The sequence below is a fragment of the Ornithorhynchus anatinus genome, chromosome 15 (genome assembly GCF_004115215.2).
Source record: "Ornithorhynchus anatinus isolate Pmale09 chromosome 15, mOrnAna1.pri.v4, whole genome shotgun sequence".
Taxonomy (NCBI): Eukaryota; Metazoa; Chordata; class Mammalia; order Monotremata; family Ornithorhynchidae; genus Ornithorhynchus; species Ornithorhynchus anatinus.
The window spans coordinates 3,886,481-3,906,475 of NC_041742.1; the positions used below are offsets into that span (position 1 = coordinate 3,886,481).

Here is a 19,995-nt window from a genome sequence, read left to right on the forward strand (position 1 = left end):
CTTCATAAATACTACAGAATGAATAAATGAATGGACACCTCAAATCCTAAAAAAAAAAAACAAATGGGGAGAGAAGAGATTTTGTCAGACTGATGAAAGTTTGGGGTTTGGGTAGGGTGAAAAGGCCACGGCAGGAATGGGGTCAGGGAGAGGAGGAAGAAGGGAATTAGAGGCACAGAGGGGATAAAGGCTTAAAACAGGGTTAGGATAGTCCAGCAGGAAAGAACAGTGCTTGACACACAGGAAGCACTTAACAAATTCCACTCCCCCCCCAAAAAAAAGAGAGGAGGCAGGTAAGGAGCACCCAAGAAACGAAGAGAACATAGGGATAGACGATAAGACTGTAGAGAGAGGAGAGACCTTAAGAGAAAATGCCACACACAAAAAAAAACAGTGGAAAAGAAAAGAGACGGTAATCTAGAGGAGAGAGGAATGTAAGGGAGGGAGAATTCTGAACTTGGGCTGCAAAACAGCTGTTTGTGTTATACAGACTCTCTGGAGGCGGTGAACATCAACTACAGAACTGCCTCTCACCCCGCCCCCGAACTTGACACAAATGCTCTGTTCATTCATTATGCCATTCATTGATAGAGAGTCGTCTGGCTCTCTGACATGCTGGCTGATGGCAGCTTGTTGGGAAAGCAGGACAGGCGGGCGAGAGAGCAGTCTGTGTGAATGAATGGAAGGCCGGGCTTTCTGAATGGGGGAAGGTGCGCTGGGGCTAGTCTGTTCAAGCCAAGCAGATGAACGGGGAATGGTGCCTCGGCAGTCTGGCTGAGTCTGTCAAAGAGAGAAAGAAGCTGAGGACCCTGGTGAATTCTAGTCGTGATCTACACGGGGCCTTGAAGCTCATTTAAAGAGACAGGAGCATAACCTCCAGTGGAAAGGAATCTCAGCAATAAAGGGAGGAGTTCATCCCAGCCTCTTCTCTTATTGTTAATTTCCAGGCCCTCCCTCTGGACTAAATGGGACATACTTCCCTCCAGCTCTGCACCTAAGAGGCACGCAAAAATACTACTGAAGATAATGAGAAAAACAAAAATGAACTATATTAAAAGTAAACATGCTTCAAAGAAAGATACCCTAGATCAACATTTACGGTGCCAATTTAAGCATCGCTGGAGTATATTAAACAATAGGGGCCTTGTAGTAGTTCTGACACTTTCCAAGGTATCTTCAATTAGGAGGACAGGCAAAAAGCGGGTTAATCAAGGGCAAAAATGTTCCATTGAATTCCTCTTCAAAACTTGAATTTGCTCCCTTAGAATACTGGCAACTTTGCTTCCATCTAGGTTTCTTTATTTTAGGAAGGAAAGGATGCCCCCCCACCCTACCCCCCCAATCCTCTCCCCCTGTCAGCTGGGGCATTGCGATCGCACCCACTCGATCTGAGTAGGAGTCCACAGAACAAATGAATCAACCAAGCTAACCAAAATGTCCCGAATAGCGATAGGCGATCACGGATTCGATGCCACAGTTCTCTAAGCAGTATTCCTTTAAGCAAACATTTCTCGCCGGGGACTCACTCCCAAGCTCAGCTTGAAGTACTACTCTGAGTTACTTGGGTAAATATCTCTAACTATTTTTATGTTAAAGAGCATTTTGTTCTGCTCTCCTGACTCAAAACTGGCTGGTTGAATTATCCTTAAAGTACACAAGGAAAGGCTGTGAAAAGCCGGAGCAAACACAAAGAGCAGAGAATCTGAACTGCTGGGTATGACTAGCCTGGGCCACTGCAAAGGACTATCCCACGCTAGCTCATCAAATCAAATGGCTGGGAGATTGAGGAGACGATGAGGCAAACGATAGCCAATAGCTCTGCATCAGGTCGGGGTTCTCACTCTGGTTCCGCAATCGGCGGTATTTACTGAGCGCTTACTGTGGTGCAGAGCACTGTACTAAGTGCTTGGGAAAGTATGATACAGAGGTGGCAGACACGATCCCTGTCCACTAGAAGCATACAAATCCTCCGGGAGCAGGATGCCTGCTGGGGCCGTGCCAGCAGGTTGGGGGTTTCTGACCAAAGGACCACTGAGGGCATTCGGTGAGATGGGCAGGTCCGGGAAGAATCCTGAAAAATAGCTGACCACTCTGGGTGCCATGGCTACCTAGGCAAACTGCCTGCCATATTACAGCACTAGGGCACAGCATCGACACCATACTGAGGTAACTTCAGCTGAAAACGGGTCCCCCCCATCCCAAACCTTTGTTTGCATTTCCCAATGTCTTATACCCCTCTTGACCTATTCCCTTGCTGCATTCCATAACCCACTAGAACCGTCACTGGCAGAGACAAGAGAAAGGGAGTGGCGCTGTCCACACTACTAATCAATGCCTTGGCACAGGTGTTTGGTCCTGTGATCTCAGGCCCAAGACTCGTATAACATTGTTCTTGATGGGAGGAGACTCCAACACCACCAGGCAAACCATCATCATTTTTCTCAAATGCAGGTCACTGGACTAGCTGATTTTTCTCTGGTTGAGTGCACAACGGGCAAATACGAAGTCACATCGTTCCACCTCGTGGTCAAATGGAGGGCAGTCGCTCAACAGAACAACACTGACACTGATTTTGTAGGATTTTATCACAGGTCTGCCGAATCCAAGAAGCAGGCCTGGGAGTCAAAAGGACCTGGGTTCTAATCCTGGCCCTGCCACTTTTCTCTTGTGGGTGTCTGGGCAAGTCACTTCAATTCTCTGTACCTCAGTTACCTTATCTGTACAATGGGGATTACGACTGCATGCCCCAAGATGGACTGTGTCCAACCTGACAAGCTGGTATCTACCCCAGCACTTAGTACAGTGCCTGGCACATACTGAGTGCTTAACAAATACCACAAAAAATGTTTCCTGGGCCTCGGCACTGGGTCCCATGACTGCTTTGGCCACTTGGGGTCTTGACTGTTGAATAACACAGATCGGCCCACCTCGGTCTCCACCCTTTCTTGAAGTCCAGCTGGTCCCTCTGAATCTGCCTCCTATCACTAACACAATGCTGAATCCTCCTTTGGCACTTCACAGTAACATCTTTCACATAATTGTCTCTTCTGAGGGCTCTTATTAAAAGGGCTTTTGTTTCCTCCTCCAGGTGGTGGTGGGAGAAGGGGATGGGAAAATGCTATTTTCTAGGTCGCTGTCCTGCTTTCCATCTCAGGAGAAGAGAGTGACAAAGGGGAGGAAGCTCTTCCTTGTCTTTTAGGGTGCAAGGACCACCCGGCTGAATCCTGGCAATAGTCAAGGTTTGACTTTTGGGGCTCTGGGATGAAAATCAGCTTCTCAGGAGGAGGTGGGTGGGCGAGTGGATTAAGACAACCTCCCTTGGCTTCTTCCTTGGTGACATTCCAAACTTTAGAAAGAGTTTGCAGCCTCTCTCAGAACCCACTGGAAGGGGGAGGTCTCCTTTGAACTGCGCCCGAGTCGGCTGTCTCTCACTGTCTGATGCCTGACCTGATAGAACCCAGTTTTGTACCCAAAATTTTCACACTGAGGGTTCAAAAGCTTTTTGTCCTCTCCCACTATCTTCCTGAGAAAGAAGTGCAACTCCATCGTCCTCTACCCCAAACTGACTGAATTTCTCTATAACCACCTGGTCAGTTGGCCTCGGTGCCCTTTGACACTCTCCTGTCTCTTTTTGAATTTACTAGTTGTGACTTAAGAGCCCAGGGACAGTATTAGCTGCCAGTAACTCCAGATGTCATTATCCCAACAATTAGCAACCTCCACGCCAAAGCCTTGAGTGAGGGCTGCATTGCAGATCCCTTTGGCACCGTCAGTTTCTGTTCCAGTTTCCCTCTCAGAGCTTGCATCCCTAAAACTGGTAACTCCCAGCCCGGGGCCAGTGCAGAGAATGTGTATTCAAGAGAAGCGACACTCACAGTAGAGAGAAGTTTGGCCTCGCCCACTCTGCCCTCAGCTCGGCCATCCTTCTCTTTCTGATCTTCACTCAGTTTCTTCTTTCCTTATGAACTGAAGCCCTCCTTCAAGAAGTTACTTCAACTTGCTCTTCTTCCAAGTTACTCTAGTCCAGAGAAAGCTGTTCCATTCCCTAGCTTGGTCTCATTTCCCTTTTATAGGTTTGGCTCACATGGCCCCACCTTGCCCCTTCCTACCTCTCCTCCCTTCTCTCTTTCTACCACCCACCCCGCACGCTCCGCTCCTCTGCCGCCCACCTCCACACCGTCCCTCGGTCTCGCCTATCCCGCCGTCGACCCCTGGGTCACGTCCTCCCGCGGTCCTGGAACGCCCTCCCTCCTCACCTCCGCCAAACTGATTCTCTTTCCCTCTTCAAAACCCTACTTAAAACTCACCTCCTCCAAGAGGCGTTCCCAGACTGAGCTCCTCTTCTCCCTCTACTCCCTCTGCCATCCCCCCTTTACCTCTCCGCAGCTAAACCCTCTTTTTCCCCTTTTCCCTCTGCTCCTCCACCTCTCCCTTCCCATCCCCACAGCACTGTACTCGTCCGCTCAACTGTATATATTTTCGTTACCCTATTTATTTTGTTAATGAATTGTACATCGCCTTGATTCTATTTAGTTGCCATTGTTTTTACGAGATGTTCTTCCCCTTGACTCTATTTATTGCCATTGTTCTCGTCTGTCCGTCTCCCCCGATTAGACTGTGAGCCCGTCAAACGGCACGGACTGTCTCTATCTGTTGCCGACTTGTTCATCCCAAGCACTTAGTACAGTGCTCTGCACATAGTAAGCGCTCAATAAATACTATTGAATGAATGAATGAATAAGTGACCCATAAGGAAAGATGATACAGAATGTCAACTGTCCTTTATTAGGTGTGTAGGAAGGTCCCTGTGGGGTGAAAATGTGTTTCCTGCTTATGTTTCATTTTCCCAAGTGCTTAATATAGTGCATTATGTCCAGTGGGTGCTCAATAAATTCCATTCATACTCCTATTACTATGCAAATCCCAACACGAGAAAAATACAGGATGCCTAACCCCAATTTAGAGGCGGAGTGTGGAAAGACTAGGAGCAGTCTAAATGATTTGTCCTACGTCTTGGCGATCACCTGGGAAAAAGCTCTGAGGAATTCAAACATGTGATACTTTTTCTCCTACCTCCCATTTTAGCAGACCAAATGTTTCTAAGCATTATGCCACACAGTATTACCCTATTATCCTATTACCCTATGGGAAGCAGTATCTAGTGGAAAGAACAGGGTCTGGGAGTCAAGAGGCCTGGATTCTAATCCCAGCTTCTCCACTTGCCTGCTGCATGACCTTGGGCAAGTCACTTCATTTCTCTAGGTTTCAGTTTCCTAATCTATAAAACAGGGGCTGAAATACATGTTTTCCCTCCCCTTTAGGCTGCGAGTTCCACACGGAACAGAAACTGTGTCTGACTTAGTTACCTTACATCGACCCTAGCTCTTAGTGTGTTTGGTTCATAGCTTAAAAAACATTATTTTTATTTGCCATCTTCTAATCAAAACAATTCCTCAAAAAAAATCACCATTTCCAATGACGAAGCTACTTCTCTATTGCAGATGGGAAAACAGGTAAATTCTTTCAAAATTAATAGTTAAAAAATGGTTTTAAATGACACTAAAAGCACTTGAAATTAGCCCCAATAAAGGAGCAGAAGCAAGTTATCCCATGATATGTGCTAACCCACCATCTCTAAATCAGACTAAGAGATTTCATGGCAAAGACATATAAGACGTTACGATTATTCTTCCGATCTGAGTGACTCTGAAAATGAGTAAAGGAAAACTTACTGTGTATTCTGGCCCCGATGTGTCATTTGAAGATGAGGAGGGGGAAGAAAAGAGAGAAAGATAACATGATCATACAGGCCACATTTTCACTTAACACAGAACTAGTACTTGCAATTGCACTATGATGGCTAAATATAGCAATGCATTTTTCCCACCTAGGAACTAATATAAAAACTCAGAATATTACAGGCCTGTGCTTGTAGCCCTTGCACCCGAAAAATACACAATGAAATCTCTGGACAGTGGGGGCCAGAATGGCAATGAGATTAGCATGCTAATTATTCCAGGAAATTTTGTATCAGAGGGGAAAAAAGGACTACCATTTGCTGAGTAGAATGAAAAATGTTACCTTATTGCAAAGTAGTCTGAAGTGATGTAGGGAGGATCAAACATGACCAAGTGGGAAGAGCACAGGCCTGGGAGTCAAAGTTGCTGGGTTCTAATCCCAGCTCTGAAATTGACATGCCCTGGAGCCTTCTGCAAATCACTTAGCCTCTCTGGGCCTCAGTTTCCTTGTCTGTAAAGTGGGGGCAGTGATGCCTCCCTCTCCCCATCTCACAGGGTGGTTGGGAGGACAAAATGAGATAAGTAATATGTAGGGGCTCTACAAGTTCTGGGTATTATTTCATCTCAGAAGGAAGCTTTTCCAGTTCACTTTTTCTATTGAAAAGTGACTTTTGAGTATCTGATGAACGTTTTTCTGCTGATGACAGTGCCCCAGGTGCTGGACATTTAACTCTCTTTAGGGATGGGATCCAATTAGCAGAAGGAATTAGTGCAGGACAGTGACTTGAGTTTGAACCATTTGGTCAGAATAAGACTAACAGATTCGTGATTATTGTGGTAACCAGACCAGGTAGAGCCTGGATAAATCAAATCCACACAAAGTTCAAATGTTGCTTTTTTAGCCAAGCGTTTCAACCTCCTTGATGAACAAACGTCTGCTAGAACTTCCAACAGAGAGCACCTCCCTTGACTTCCCCTTCCCAAATTCTGGAGGAAGGACAAATGAGCTCTGAACCAGCCAACAGATGGGGCACTAGGAGGAGACAGGAGAGAAGCCAAGGCCAAAGGACGATACCTAAGCTAGACAATGAACCCTGAATTGCGATGAATTGGCTGTGACTAGTGCCCAAGGACTCACCTGTGATCGTGTATGGATAGTAGTTCCAAGCCTTCTCCGTAACATAAAATATTTTCGGGACAACAGCTCTTGCCCAGCTAGGTAATTTGCTGAAAATAAAGAACAGAGAGCTCTAGTGGGGGTCTGTTTCTGAGCCTCACCCTATTGTTAGAGCAGCCCACACCTCCACATCGCCAAAGGACCAGACTGACACATTTTCCCCTCACGCTAGTTGTGGTATGTGCATTTTGATGCAATCAGAAACCATTTCCTCTGCAGAATTGCACGTTCAGATGGGGCTGCTGGAAGGGAGTTCTATGGACGTCACCTGCTGAATGTTTGAGTTCAGAACTTTTTCCACCCAGCCCTCACCCAGCCCCAAAAGAGGCTGGTGTGGTTGGAACCCGGCCCTGCCTTGACCTTTAGTCTCACGCTAGGGCAGGGACTTCAGACCGTGGAAGGGTCAGTTCTGATCACTAAGTTGTGATTTTTGTCTGTCTCCTCTATCTGATTACAAGCTCGTTGAGGAATAAGAATGCGTGTCTCGCTTCTGATGTACCCACCCAAGTGTTTGGGGAAGCAGCGTGGCAGAGTGGCAAGAACACAGGCCTGTGAGTCAGAGGACCTGGCTCTACCAACTTGCCACTTCAACTCTCTGTGCCTCGGTTCCCCCATCTGAAAAATGGGGATTCACGACCTGGTTCCCCCATTACAGACTGTGAGTCCCATGTAAGACCTGATTTCCTTGTATCTACTCGAGTGCTCAAGGCAATGCTTGACACATAGTAAGTGCAGAACAAATACCACATTATCATTAGTCCAGTACTTCTTGGTAAGCACTCAGTAAATGATTATGGTATTTGTTAAGTGCTTACTAGGTGTCAAGCACTGTTCTAATCACTGAGATAGATACAGGTTCATCAGGTTGGACACAGCCCCTATCCTATATAGGGCTCACAGTCCTATTGATTGGTTGGTTGATTGATGAAAAACAGGGGTAGGGAGGGAGGAGGGGAAAGCAGCTGTCCAAACTCCAACTTTCCTTGGAGCATTGGGCTCAGCTGGCCACATGTAGAAACCATTTTTCGAAACCAGTTGGATGTGGAGGACAGAACTCCACTGGCAACTTGGGAGGGAAGAGGCTACGCTACGCATGGGGAAAGATGGCAAGGAGATTTTCTAATCCTAGCTTCCTTGTACATTGGCTGGATCAAGGAAGCTTCTGCCAAGGAGGAAAATGCCCAACATCAGGGAAACTGGACAGAGCCCCTGGGGCAGAAATCACCTGGTCCCCAAATGCTGGGATCGGGAGAGGGTTCGGCTGACACAGATGAACTTGGCATTTGGCTTCTTGGGTCCGGGGAAAGAGGCGGTTTTTATAGGGTGGAGTATACCCCGCCGCATTTTTGCACTGCTGGGGCAGTACCTAGATCAATCAATCAATTGATCAATTGTATTTATTGAGTGGTTAGCCTGTGCAGAGCACCATACTAAGTGCTTGGGAGAGTACAATATATCTGAGTTGGTAGACACGTTCTCTGTCACACTGCATGCATTGCTCTGCAGGGTGTTTGTAAGGGGTGGGACAATGGAGTCCAGCCTCCTCTTGCCTCCACCCCTCCCTTCTCCTTGCACCAAGAAAGACAAGGGGCAGAGACAGACAGAGAGACTGGATCTGGGGGCCTGGCTCTTTGGAAGCTCTGGGCCAACAGAAGTGACTGTGCTCTAGCAGTGACAAGAGAAATGCTATCTCAGTACGAGGAAAGCCTCAGCTTTCTTGGACAAAATTCAGAAACTTTCCAGGTTCCTCCAAACTCTTTCCTCAAGCGCCTCCAGTCCATATTGTCCCCTGTTCTTAAGTGTGTTCATTCGTGTTCTCTCTCTCTCTCTCTTTCTTTCTCTCTCTCTCTCTCTTTCTCTCTGTCCCTCTCCCTGTCTCCAAACCCCCCAAGGATCAAGAGCTCCACCTTCATCCATCCAGGTCATTTCAACGCTGACCTTAGCCAAATCAGGAAATGCCAGATACATCCTAAACAAGGTTGTGTACAGAGGACCTCATCACTAACTCACACTTTTAGGAAAATCAAGCATTAATGCAGCTTCCTTCCTCCCACCTTCCTTCCTCTTCACCTGGACTGTTGAATTTTCCCTCAAACCCTCCTGGACAGCAGAACTAAAAAGTCCTGCATAAGTTCACATTCAGCCCTTACCCTTTCTCCACCCGTGTCATACCAGACTGTGAGGGGAGGACGGTGGGGTCTTATGACATTTTCTTTTTTGCTGCCACCACTTTGCTACTTTCTGATTCTGGTGCCCGCAGCTGCTTGCCTCTGGGTCTGATGTCTAATACATCAAACCCAGGCGGATGACGCAGGCTTGTAGCTTTTGAAGGCCATACGCTGCCAGGAAACAGTCCTGAATTTTAAGCCGAGTCCACGACGGGGATGAAAGCCCCTCCCAGCTCTGGGTTGAAGCCAAGGAGGTATAACTCATGCCACCCGTCCACTTCAGCTATCCCCAGAAGCTCTCCGCTTCCGATAAACTCACTGCTTCTGGTCCTGCTGTACACAGCTCTAGTGCCTTGCTCAGTACAGACAAACCTGATTTCTGATCGCACTCTGGATGAGATGGGAACTCTGGGTTCTTAGCGGGATTAACCACCTGGGAAATCAGAGCCTTTCTTCCTCGTTGGGAGGAAGTGTCAGATGAACGCAATTACTCTAAGGCAGGATGTCAGTGGCCAGTGAGTTGAGGCAGTTTAATAATTCGCATAACAATTCCTCTTGCAAGCTCTAATGCAGAATTTCTAACGCTAATAAAACTATCTCAGCAGTAACTGCTCATTTGCCTCATGCTCACACCGCTTCTGGCAGAGGTTTTATGGTCTGTGCCAATGAATTACCTCAGCAGGCACCGAGGTTGGAGTGCAACAAGGGGCTGGGCCTGGGGGATGGGGAAATGAGATGGAGTTGGCTTCGGGGAGGGTGAGCCACCAAAAGTGAACTGGGGTTGGTTCCCAGTCGCATCTGTCCATTGTGATATTCATCTGATGGGACAGGTGGGACACTGGGGCTCCTCTCACCAAAGCACCACATCCCAAATGTTTTCAGCCACAAGAATCTCTAATCTTGGCCTCGACTAAAATCTAGAATTCCAGCGGTGACTGGAATCTAGAATTGGTGGGGAGGGGAGTTGTGCGGCTGATGTCTGGAGATCTGCTAGCAAACTGGAATCTGGAACTCCAGCCAAGGCTGGAGTCTAGAATCCTGGGAGTGAGTGGAAACTAGAATCTCAGGAGCAATCTGAATCTGGAATCCTAGCAATGACAGGAATCTAGCCTGGAAACCCCCAAGAGTTCTGCATTCTCGTGGGAATCCTCACCTTCCAACACAGCTCCACTCCGAAGCAAGTACCATTTTCCTGGGATGGTGAGGGGGGCAAACAGATCTGTTCACTGTTGCCACTTGCCTTCCTTATCTGGTTACGGTCACAATTCAATAGGACTTGGCTTTAGTCAGGGTATACAGACTGCTGCTATAATCCACTTGTCCTATCAGACTCAGTCCACTTGTCCTATCAGACTCATACTAATGCTCTACATCTGACTTAATTTGGCCATATTCTGTTGATGCTGGGATAGGACCAAGAATCTCGGCTCTAAGAATCTGACTACTGCTGAACCATTTCAAGAGCTTTTCAAAGCTTCCAACGCGTCCCATTCTTCAACAAGAATCCCCTTGGATTCTCTGCTCCTTCTCTACCACCATCAATCCTTACTCCTTGTTTATGATGGAGTGCAAGGGAATAAGGACTCTTCCTGTCATGATATGCTCCTTGCCAAGCCACGCACAGTACTGATGTTCTGTCTCTGGATCTCCCCTACATGATCCTGTGTCAAAACACAGGCTGGATAGGAGCACAAGAGCACATGAAGTAATGCTATCGTTTCAGCTTACCAGTCCGTTTTCTGTTTTCCTCTCCATTAAGCTTTCTATGAGGGCCCAATCCACCCCACTGGACACATCCCGCCAACACCCATTCAAGATTTATCTCAGAGAGAGGCAGAGGCTAGACTCCACTAGGCCTCCAGGCTTTAGGTTCCCACATGCCCCTTCCATCCATTCCTACAGTCAGAGAAAAAGCCCTCAGAGAAAGTCCCCTCTCCCTGGACTTTCCAAACTTATGAGACAGTTTGGAGTCTTTCCTCAGTGGAAGAGAAAACTGCAAAAAAAGAAAATGGGTGGGCATTCTGCTTCTGATCCAAAGCTTTGGCCGGGCCGCTGGGGTCTAGGGAGGGTCGGTGGACGAGCCTTGATGTCTGGCCCCATTTTGGCCTAGTGGGAAGAGCACGGGCCTGAGAGTCAGAAGACCTGGGTTCTAATCCGGGTTCTGCCACCTGCCTGCTACGTGACCTTGGGCAAGTTGCTTGACTTCTCTGTGCCTCAGGGCTCTCATCCGCAAAATGGGGGTTCAATACCTGTGCACCCTCCAACTTAGAATGTGAGCCCCATGTGGGACCCAAATGTCTTTTATCTACCCCAGCGCTTAGTACAGTGCTTGATAAACAGTACCACTTAACCAATACCGCTTTCCCCAAGTGACCAGCATGAAAGCAAAAATCAACAGTCCAACTCCTCTTCTAAGCTGTCCCTCGGTCACCTCTCACTTGTTTCATTCAGATTATACTCCCACTAATGGGACTCGTTGGAAATGACATGAATGAGGCAGTCTGCTCCTTTCATCTCTTTTTTTTCCCATTAGTCCAAAAAGAATATTCTGACCTCTCATTTCCCCTTTGTGCCAAATGCCCGGAATTCCACAATTATTTGATAATAATCAATTGTTCTTTTAAACTCAGTGGGCGGTGATTTATGAGGTCTTTAATTTAAAGCGACTTCTGCAGCTGCCATTATTTATTCACATTAGTAAACGGTTGCGCCGCCTGTCCTTGCAGCTCCTGTGAAAGCCACTAGGACCGGCTTGAAACCTGGGAAGTGAACAAAATACATATCCGCAGGGCCACCTGGGGAGCCGGGGAAATAAGGCGACTGCACTAAATGGCCCTCTCCACTGGACCAGAAAAGGGGTTCAATCTGTTGATCATTTGCCTTCCCAAGTCCTGCAGCCTGGGGTGAAATGAAGGTGGGGAGTGGAAGGAAGTTAGAGAGAAGAGGAGCAGTTTCTCCTACTCTGGACTGTCCCTGAGCAAATAAGCTCCCAGCCAGGGTCTCTGGGCTGAGGCAGGAGAGAAGTTTCAAGAATGGATCTGGGGGCCTGATAATCCAGGAGAGGAACAAGTCTCCTAAAGTGCAGGGCCCAGGGCAGGAGCTCTGATTCACCCAGCCCCAGGGGCGGGCAAGCTGAGCTCTCCTGTAGACCGTGCCGGTGGCATAGCAAAGGAGGGGGCTTGGCACTCTGGCAGGAAAAATGGTGCTCTCTCTCCCCCGAGTGCCCAGGTCTGCATCAGCAGCACCACATGGAGTAGCTGGCATCTTTCCCTGATGGGCACCTGCCAGCTCAGGCTAATTAATCCTGCAGTCGTGGCGGTGAAGAGCATGTTCTCTTCAAGGCTGAAAAACAAGTCTAAAAATAGCTTCAGGATTTTCCACGACCCCCTCCCTTGGGCACCTTGGCAGATGGAAATTGGGGAGGGGGCGAGAATGGGCTAGTGATGGGGAAAGAGGGGAGATGCTACTTTCACCCACACCCCGGGATCACTGCTCCCACACCTGGCCAGCCCCCGTCTCTGTTCTTAGGACGGTGCTCCTAGGATCTTGGCCACTTCAGAGGAAGCCAAGTGAAGGCGCCGGGCAAATACCTAATGTACAGTAATGGGGTCAAAATGGCACAGGTGAGGGCTTTTTATGAAGTACACAGAATCTAGAGTGCATACTTCCTGGTACACTCCCAATGCTCAGAGACACTGCGTTCCCTCCTGGGTCCCTGTGAACACGGCCACTACTGTTTAAATGTGGGATGCAGTGGCCCAAGCTGAAATGTGGGGGGCGGAGGGGAAGGCTGGGGGGTTTAAGATAAAAATACCACAATTAGGGGCATCCAGTGCCACATGCGCTGGACTACTAGCCAACCAAGCTATGGGGGAGGCAAGGGTTTCTGGGCATTCCCTCCCCTGCAGGAGCCTCAAGTTGTCATCTTGTCCAGGGGTGCCACTGTTGGGCTTCTCGTGCGAGGCATAGCCCTAGTTACAGCCAGACCGCAGGGACTCAGAGGCTGAGGAACTGTTTGTATGTGCATGGGGGGGGGGGGGGCGGTCGGGGAGGGGAGGGGAGGGGAGGGGAGGGGAGGGGAGGGGAGGGGAGAAGAGGGAGGGAGCCTTTTCCCAGAATAGCCCAAAGGAAAGAAAGGTGAGTTGAGTTGACTGCAAGGAAGTACACTTTCCCTAGGTTCAGATCCTGCAGCTCAGTCCTCCTCAACCCTCCTTTGCTGCCAGGACCAGCCCTACACCTCTGCTCCACTTTCTCTCCTATACCCCTGCTCCAATTTCTCCCCAACACCGACATTCCAAGATGCTGAAATTCACAAGGCAAGACCTCCTTACACCCCCTCAAAACACCGCCCCCCCGCCCCCCACCCCCAGTTCCCAGCTCAGCTCCCGGCTCAGCGTCCACGGCAGAGATGAGCTGGCTGCTGGCTGAAAGGCTCAAACCATGGGAATCCAAGCTATTCATAGAAGAGTCACACCGTTCTCATTTACATTTCAGCACGATTCAGGAATTCCCAGGCATCGTACGCAGGATGGATGGAGGACGCCGGGCAGAATCGGCCTCAGCTTCTCCAAATGGGAGTCCAGCCACCGAGAGACTGGGAGGGGCCCTGGATCCCAAGAACAAACCCCTACAGTCTTCCTGGGCTTGGGGCAAGACCCGAGTGAGGATTTAGGGACAAGTGTAGAAACTTACTGGGCGTGAAAGTGGAAAGGGATGTCCATGAGTCAAAGTTTAGGGCTCCACCGACTGGAATTTTGTTTGGGGAACGCAACTGCCTATATTTACTGGATTTTCCAAGGAAAACATATAGACACCACAACCTTGCCGCCATCACAAGGGGATTGATTTTTCTGCAGGGCTATTTTTCTGTCTCTAAACAGGAGAGGAATTGGGGTCTCAAGATCAGGTTGGGCTCTAGTGAGCCAGTGGCACTGTCATTTCAGCTGGCCAGGCCTTCCACTGCTCCCTGAACCATCTGCTGATGTTCCCCCCATGACTCCCAAGCCTCCAGACCCTCAGGCACAGCACCTTGGACCCCCGACAGTGGTTCAAATCCCCAGAGGAGGCAGGCTGCCATTTTCCAGCTTCTACTTCGGAAGTGGCTCTGAAATCTGACAAGAGTGTGGACTACCCACAAGGGTATTACATTTGTTCCTAGGCAGGAACACGGTTTGGGGGTGAGCTATCTCTGTCTGCTTGGCGAGGCTGAAACCTCACATCAAAGATCAAATCTCTCAGGTTGGAACCCACAGGAGCAGGAAGTGGTGTCAAAAGAAAAATGCTTCAGTCTCGGTTATGGATTCTGAATGCAAAAAAAAAAAAATCAATATAAGGGAATGGACTCTGGTGAACATGGAGAAGAAAAGCAGCAGTACTTAGTTCTAGCAGGAGTCATGGAAATTGGGGAAGAGATTCAAAAGCCTATTTCAAGGGTCATATAGGGTGGTTTCACTAGCACTGGCCTTTAAATCAGTGCTGTGACAGGCCCTCAAAAATGTCTCCTCCCAGTGAAAGAGAAGAAGACCCTGCCTTAGGGAAAATAAGGAAGCTCAGATCCCAGAGGTCATTTCTGTCACTGCCTCTCTACTGGGACACCTTGATGCAGGCGGTCAACTATGTACAGAACTAGTGTTTGCTCCTAGAGTGGTCAGACAGTCCTGTTCTCTGCTGGTCTGTCCCCGGCCTGGCACTGTGTGGTGGAGAGTGGTCAACAGAGGGATGTCAAAAGTGGCGACCATATTTGTTCCCAATATTTACTTTGCTGAGACTAAGCTTGCGTCACCAGCAAGTCAGCTGGCCGAGCGCCAAACCTGGTGGAACTGGGGAATCCGTCGAGGGGGTCAGACAGAATTCGCTTCCTCCCTACGGGTGCTCGACCTAAATGGTCAGATGAGGCTTAATGCTCTGGGTGGGATGTTTCATTTGTGGTACTTTACTTTGGCAACATACCTAGAGTTTGCTGTGAAGAGGAAGGCAGTGGGACAACAGAGATGGGTTGGGGCAAGGTAAAACTCACTTGGATGGGTGATATACATTTCTGAGACAGAGAACGCGGGCGGGAGGTGGGCCTGTGGCCACCAGGACCGGATCTCCAGGATTTCAGAGGAATCTTGTGGGTCTGCGCTTTAATCTCACAAGTCCTTGGGAATGTCAGACTGTCCTTCCAATCCACCTGGAGGCACTTTTATGGGACCGATCCCACCTATAGGACCATGAAGTACCATCAAGGGAAAGACAGAATCTTGCCAGAGGAAGGAGAGCTGGAGGTCAGAGCCCCGGCCCTCAGAGCCTCCGGCCACTCACCTGTTGAGATAAACCCGCTTCTCCGTGAACTGGCCGTTGCCATGGTTCGGGTCTTCAAAGGGCTCGTTCTGGACGACCTCCACCCCTTCGCCACGGTCGCTCTGCTCATGGCTGTGCTTGCTGATCATGTACAGCTGTCCTATCTTGTACTGCAAAACAAACACAGGGACAGAGGGCTCTGTAGGCCGCTGAACGAACAGCACCATCACCGCACCGCGGCCCTTCGTCCTCTGCCAGTCAAGAGCCCAGGCTTCCGGCCCACGAGCCACAGTTCATGCCGGTCCCCCTGCAAGTATGCACTCCCCTTCCTCTTGGCCAAATCAAGCTCCTCCTCTTCCTTTAAGGGATTCTGAAAACCCACTTCCTCCATGAAGTCTTCCGAGATAAGCCCTGCTTGACTTTGTTTCTTGGATCACTCTCGCTTCCCCAGCCCTTACGTCGACTACTCTAATTATACAAATGTGCTTCCACTGTTCAAACTCTTATGCATTTGTTCACTGCTGGGTTGCAGTTCACAACTGGCCTCTGCCTGTGTCAGGTTTGTTAAGCCCTTGCTATGTGCCGAGCATCGCACTAACTTTGGGGCGGGAAAAAGATAATCAGGTTGGGCACAGCCCTTATCCCACCTGGGGCTCACATCTAAGAGGGAGGGAGAGTAGGTATTTAATCCTCATTTTTCAGAGGAGGAAACTGAAGCACCAGGAAATTCTGTGACTTGTCCAAGGTCACGCAACAGGCCAGTGGTGGAACTGGAATTAGAACTCAAGTCTTCTGACTCCCAGGCCTGTGCTCTTTCTACTAGGCCATGCTGTCCCATCAATAGTATTTATGTGTACCTCCCAGGTGGCTACTAAACTCTTGGGAAATTATGCCAGAAGCCAAAGGCACAAACCCTGCCCTTAAAGATCTTAAAATCTAATGTGCTGGGTCTTGTGTGTGAACAACTGCACAGGCCCCTCCCCAATCCCCTCTCCTTCCCAAGACTGGAGAGGCTTGTAGACTCCGTACAGAGCAGGAGGAAAACCCCAGGAAAGAGGCCCCCTCTAGGACACAGGAACTCAGGACACTGGGAAAGCAACGGGGAGAAGATAATCTCCAACATCCAGACATCTCCAAGTGGAAAGAGCAAGGGCCTGGGAGTTAGAGAAGCTGGGTTCTAATCCTGGCTTCGCCATTTGTCTGCTGGGTGACCTTGGGCCAGTCACTTAACTTCTCTGTGCCTCAGTAACCTCATCTGTACAATGAGAATGAAGGGTGAGATCACTATGTGGGACAGGGATTGTGTCCAACCTATTTTCTATCTATCCTAGTACTTAGTACAGTGCCTAGCACATAGTAAGCCCTGAGCTACCATTAAAGAAAACAACCCAAAAAAACAAAGCTCCTTCTCTCTTAAAGGGACATGTTCTGTCTTTCTTGAGTTCTCTGCATCACCCCACCCTCTTCCATCTCCATGGGGATCCTGGGTAGGGGTTGACATCCCGCCAGAAACTGACCTTTGTTTCTCATTCTGTGGGATTTGGAAGATGCCAAGCTGACCTTATAGGACCTTATAGGCATGGGGGTAGGGTGGGCAAGTGGGAAATAATAATGATTATGGCATTTAAGAGCAAGATACTGTACTAAGCGCTGAGGTGACTACAAGCTAATCGGGTTGGACACGGTTCCCGTCCCACCTGGGGCTCGCAGTCTTAATCCGCATTTTACAGATGAGGCCCAGAGGAGTGAAGTGACTTGCCCAAGGTCACACAGCAGACAAGTGGTAGAGCCGGAAATAGAACCCAGGACCTTCTGACTCCCAGGTCCGTGCTCTATCCACTAGGCCATGCTACTTGCCTCCACATAAGACAGGGTCAGCCTTGGAGGCGGGGGCTAGGCATCAGCTAGCTACCACGAGAAAATGTCGCATGTGGCTCCCCAGAGATCTGACTGACCACGGAATTCAGGCCCTCCTTCATGCGTAAGCGAGAGGAGGACGTTTATAAATAAGTGGTGCAAGTGGAAAAATAAGAAAGCCAACGACATGAGGAGACCCGGTCCTCCCGAGGCCTGACCCCCGCAGGTCCGACGCACACGGGGGTCCTGTTCTCAACCGGGTGGCAGGTAGAGGGCTGGAGGCGGAGCCGACCCCTCGACCCTGCCTGCGTACAGTTCTAAAATTACCCTGGCTGCACTGGAGTCTGTGTGCCAAAGCCTCGGGGTCCATCCCTGGTAACCATGACAATTGGAGAGGATCACAAACACAGAGCTCTGCCAGCTCATTGGCTTCTGCAGTTGGTTTGGATTTTTTAACTTAGTGGCACCCACTCTTGCCTAAATTCAGATTTGTGACTCTGGTGCTTGGGGGAAATGATGTCAATGAGTTGTGTTTACCAAGCGGACTGGAGGCACTCCAGATGTATTCAGTGACTTCCCTGGGGCACACAGAGGGTCATCTGCAACCCCCCAACTTCAATGATGACCTTCTTATTTCTTGTGCTTCCATTGTACTTTCCTAAGTCTTTAGTAATAGGGCAGTGCAGTTGGGATGCTCAATAAATACCATTACTACTGCTGCTTTTACCTGAAAATAAACTGTCCCTCCTACACTCAGGAAGTGTGTAGGAGGGACATCTCCACATCAAACATAAATTCTTCACGGTCGGCTTTAAAGCACTCAATCAATTTGCCCCCTCTTACCTCACTTTGCTGCTCTCTTATTATAACCCAGTCTGCACACTTCGCTCCTCTAATGCCAAACTATTCATTGTACCTCCAGCTTGACGATCTCACCGCCAACCTCGAGCCCACACCCTGCCTCTGGCATGGAACGCCCTCCCTCTTCATATCGGACAATTATCTTTTGTGTCTTCAAAGTCTTATTGAAGATACGTCTCCTCCAAGAGGTCTTCCCTGACTAAACCATCATTCCTCTTTTCCCACTCCCTTCTGCATCACCCTGATTTGCTCCCTTCATTCACTCCTCCCTCAATCCCACAGCCTTATGTGCATAACCCTAACTTATTTATTTACATTAACATCTGTCTCTCCCTCTAAACTGTGATCTTGATGTGGGCAGGGAATGTGTCTACCAACTCTGTCTATCAACTCTGATATACTGTACTCTCCCAAGTGCTCAGTACAGTGCTCTGCACCCAGTAAGAGCGCAATAAATGCCACTGATTGAAAGGGAGACATTCCCTTACCTCTTTCCTCCTGTCTTCCCAAAGCCTCAATTTCCCAGGGCCTTCTCTTTCACCCGGCCAAGGAAAGTGCCCTATTTTCTGGGTGATTGGACTGGTTTAAAATCTGAACAACTTCCTCTCCTACATGCACCCATCTTAACGGGTAACAGGGACTCCGGCTTTCACTTTTGTTTAGTGAACCCAGAAACGCCAAGTGGTAAATACCAACAGCATGAGTACGTGCCAATCTGAGGTAATTGGCTAAGACAGGAACTCATGGGCAGGAGGGAAGCTTTAGGGCTGCAACACAGACCTCAAAAACTCCCTTCTTTTCGTTACCCCTAATAGCAGCAGCAGTAGTAGTAATAGTATTTATTAACTGTTTACAGCATGCAAAGCGCTGCACTAAGCACCAGGAGAGAATACATGGGTGGGAATAAGACACAGTTCCTGTCCCTCCTGGGGCTCACCATTTAAGCATCGCCTTAGCACCCACTACTACTTGTCGAATTTGTGTACTTTACTTTTTATACACTCTATCATTAGAGCACTTCCTCCTCCTATTTTTAAGTTATTTTGGTCTGTCTCCCCCACTAGGGTATAAGCTCCTTGAGGGCCAGAATCATGTCTTCCTCTGTTGTCCGCTCCCAAGAGCTCTTGATTGATATTGATTGACTGATTGAGTAGTAGCGACAGGCATCAGTATGCACCATGTACTGTATTAAGTACTTGGGGAAGTTCAATCAAAGTACAAGTCACATCCCTGACTTCCAGAAGCTCAGCCTTAAGAAGCAGCATGGCCTAGTGAGAAGAGCACAGATCTGGGAGTCCAAGGGACCTGGGTTCTAAATCTGGCTCCACTAATCATCTGCTGTGTGACCCTGGGCAAGTCATTTCACTTGTCAGTGACTCACTTGCCTCATCTGAAAAATGGGGACTGAATAACTGCCCTCCCTCCTACTTGGACTGTGAGCCCCATGTGGGAGAGGGACCTGTCTTGTATCTGTCCCATTGCTCAGAACGGCGTTCGACACATAGGAAGTGTTTAACAAATACCGTGAGAAAAAACACAAAAGCATCTTGTACTCTAGCATGGGAGGCAGACGTAAAAATGTGTACAAACGATGGAATTAGAATCAATAACTGAAGATACACTTGACTATTCCCATATGCTCAAGGCTGAGGATGGATATAAATAGGAGCCCAACCCCACTCCCCTCAGTTCACGAGACACCTGGGCAGCTGAGTGCTGCCTGGGCAGGGGGCGCGTCACTGAGCCGGTCCTCATGCCCGGGCTCTGTCCACTTGGAGAGCTTCCTGCTTGGGGAGACACCAGAAGCCAATCTGGGAGGCATTAGCATGTGAGGCAGCAAAGCCGATTCGAAGGAGTAGGCAATAGAGAGCTATCTGTGTGCAGAGGAAGGTGTGAGCATCATTGATAATTC

General features: G+C 48.9%; 1 protein-coding gene across 3 annotated transcripts in view; it reads right to left on the bottom strand.

Annotated features, from left to right (window-relative positions):
• The window catches only part of PITPNC1 (phosphatidylinositol transfer protein cytoplasmic 1), a 160,033-nt gene that overhangs the window by 63,051 nt on the left and 76,987 nt on the right, over positions 1-19,995 (bottom strand). For all 3 annotated transcript variants that reach the window (XM_029079665.1, XM_029079664.2, XM_029079667.2), the window contains exons 2-4: positions 15,387-15,535; positions 6,877-6,965; positions 5,733-5,740 (exon numbers count right to left, since the gene is read on the bottom strand). In XM_029079665.1, the coding sequence (XP_028935498.1) occupies positions 5,733-5,740; positions 6,877-6,965; positions 15,387-15,535 (246 nt within the window). The remainder of the gene's footprint in view (positions 1-5,732; positions 5,741-6,876; positions 6,966-15,386; positions 15,536-19,995) is intronic.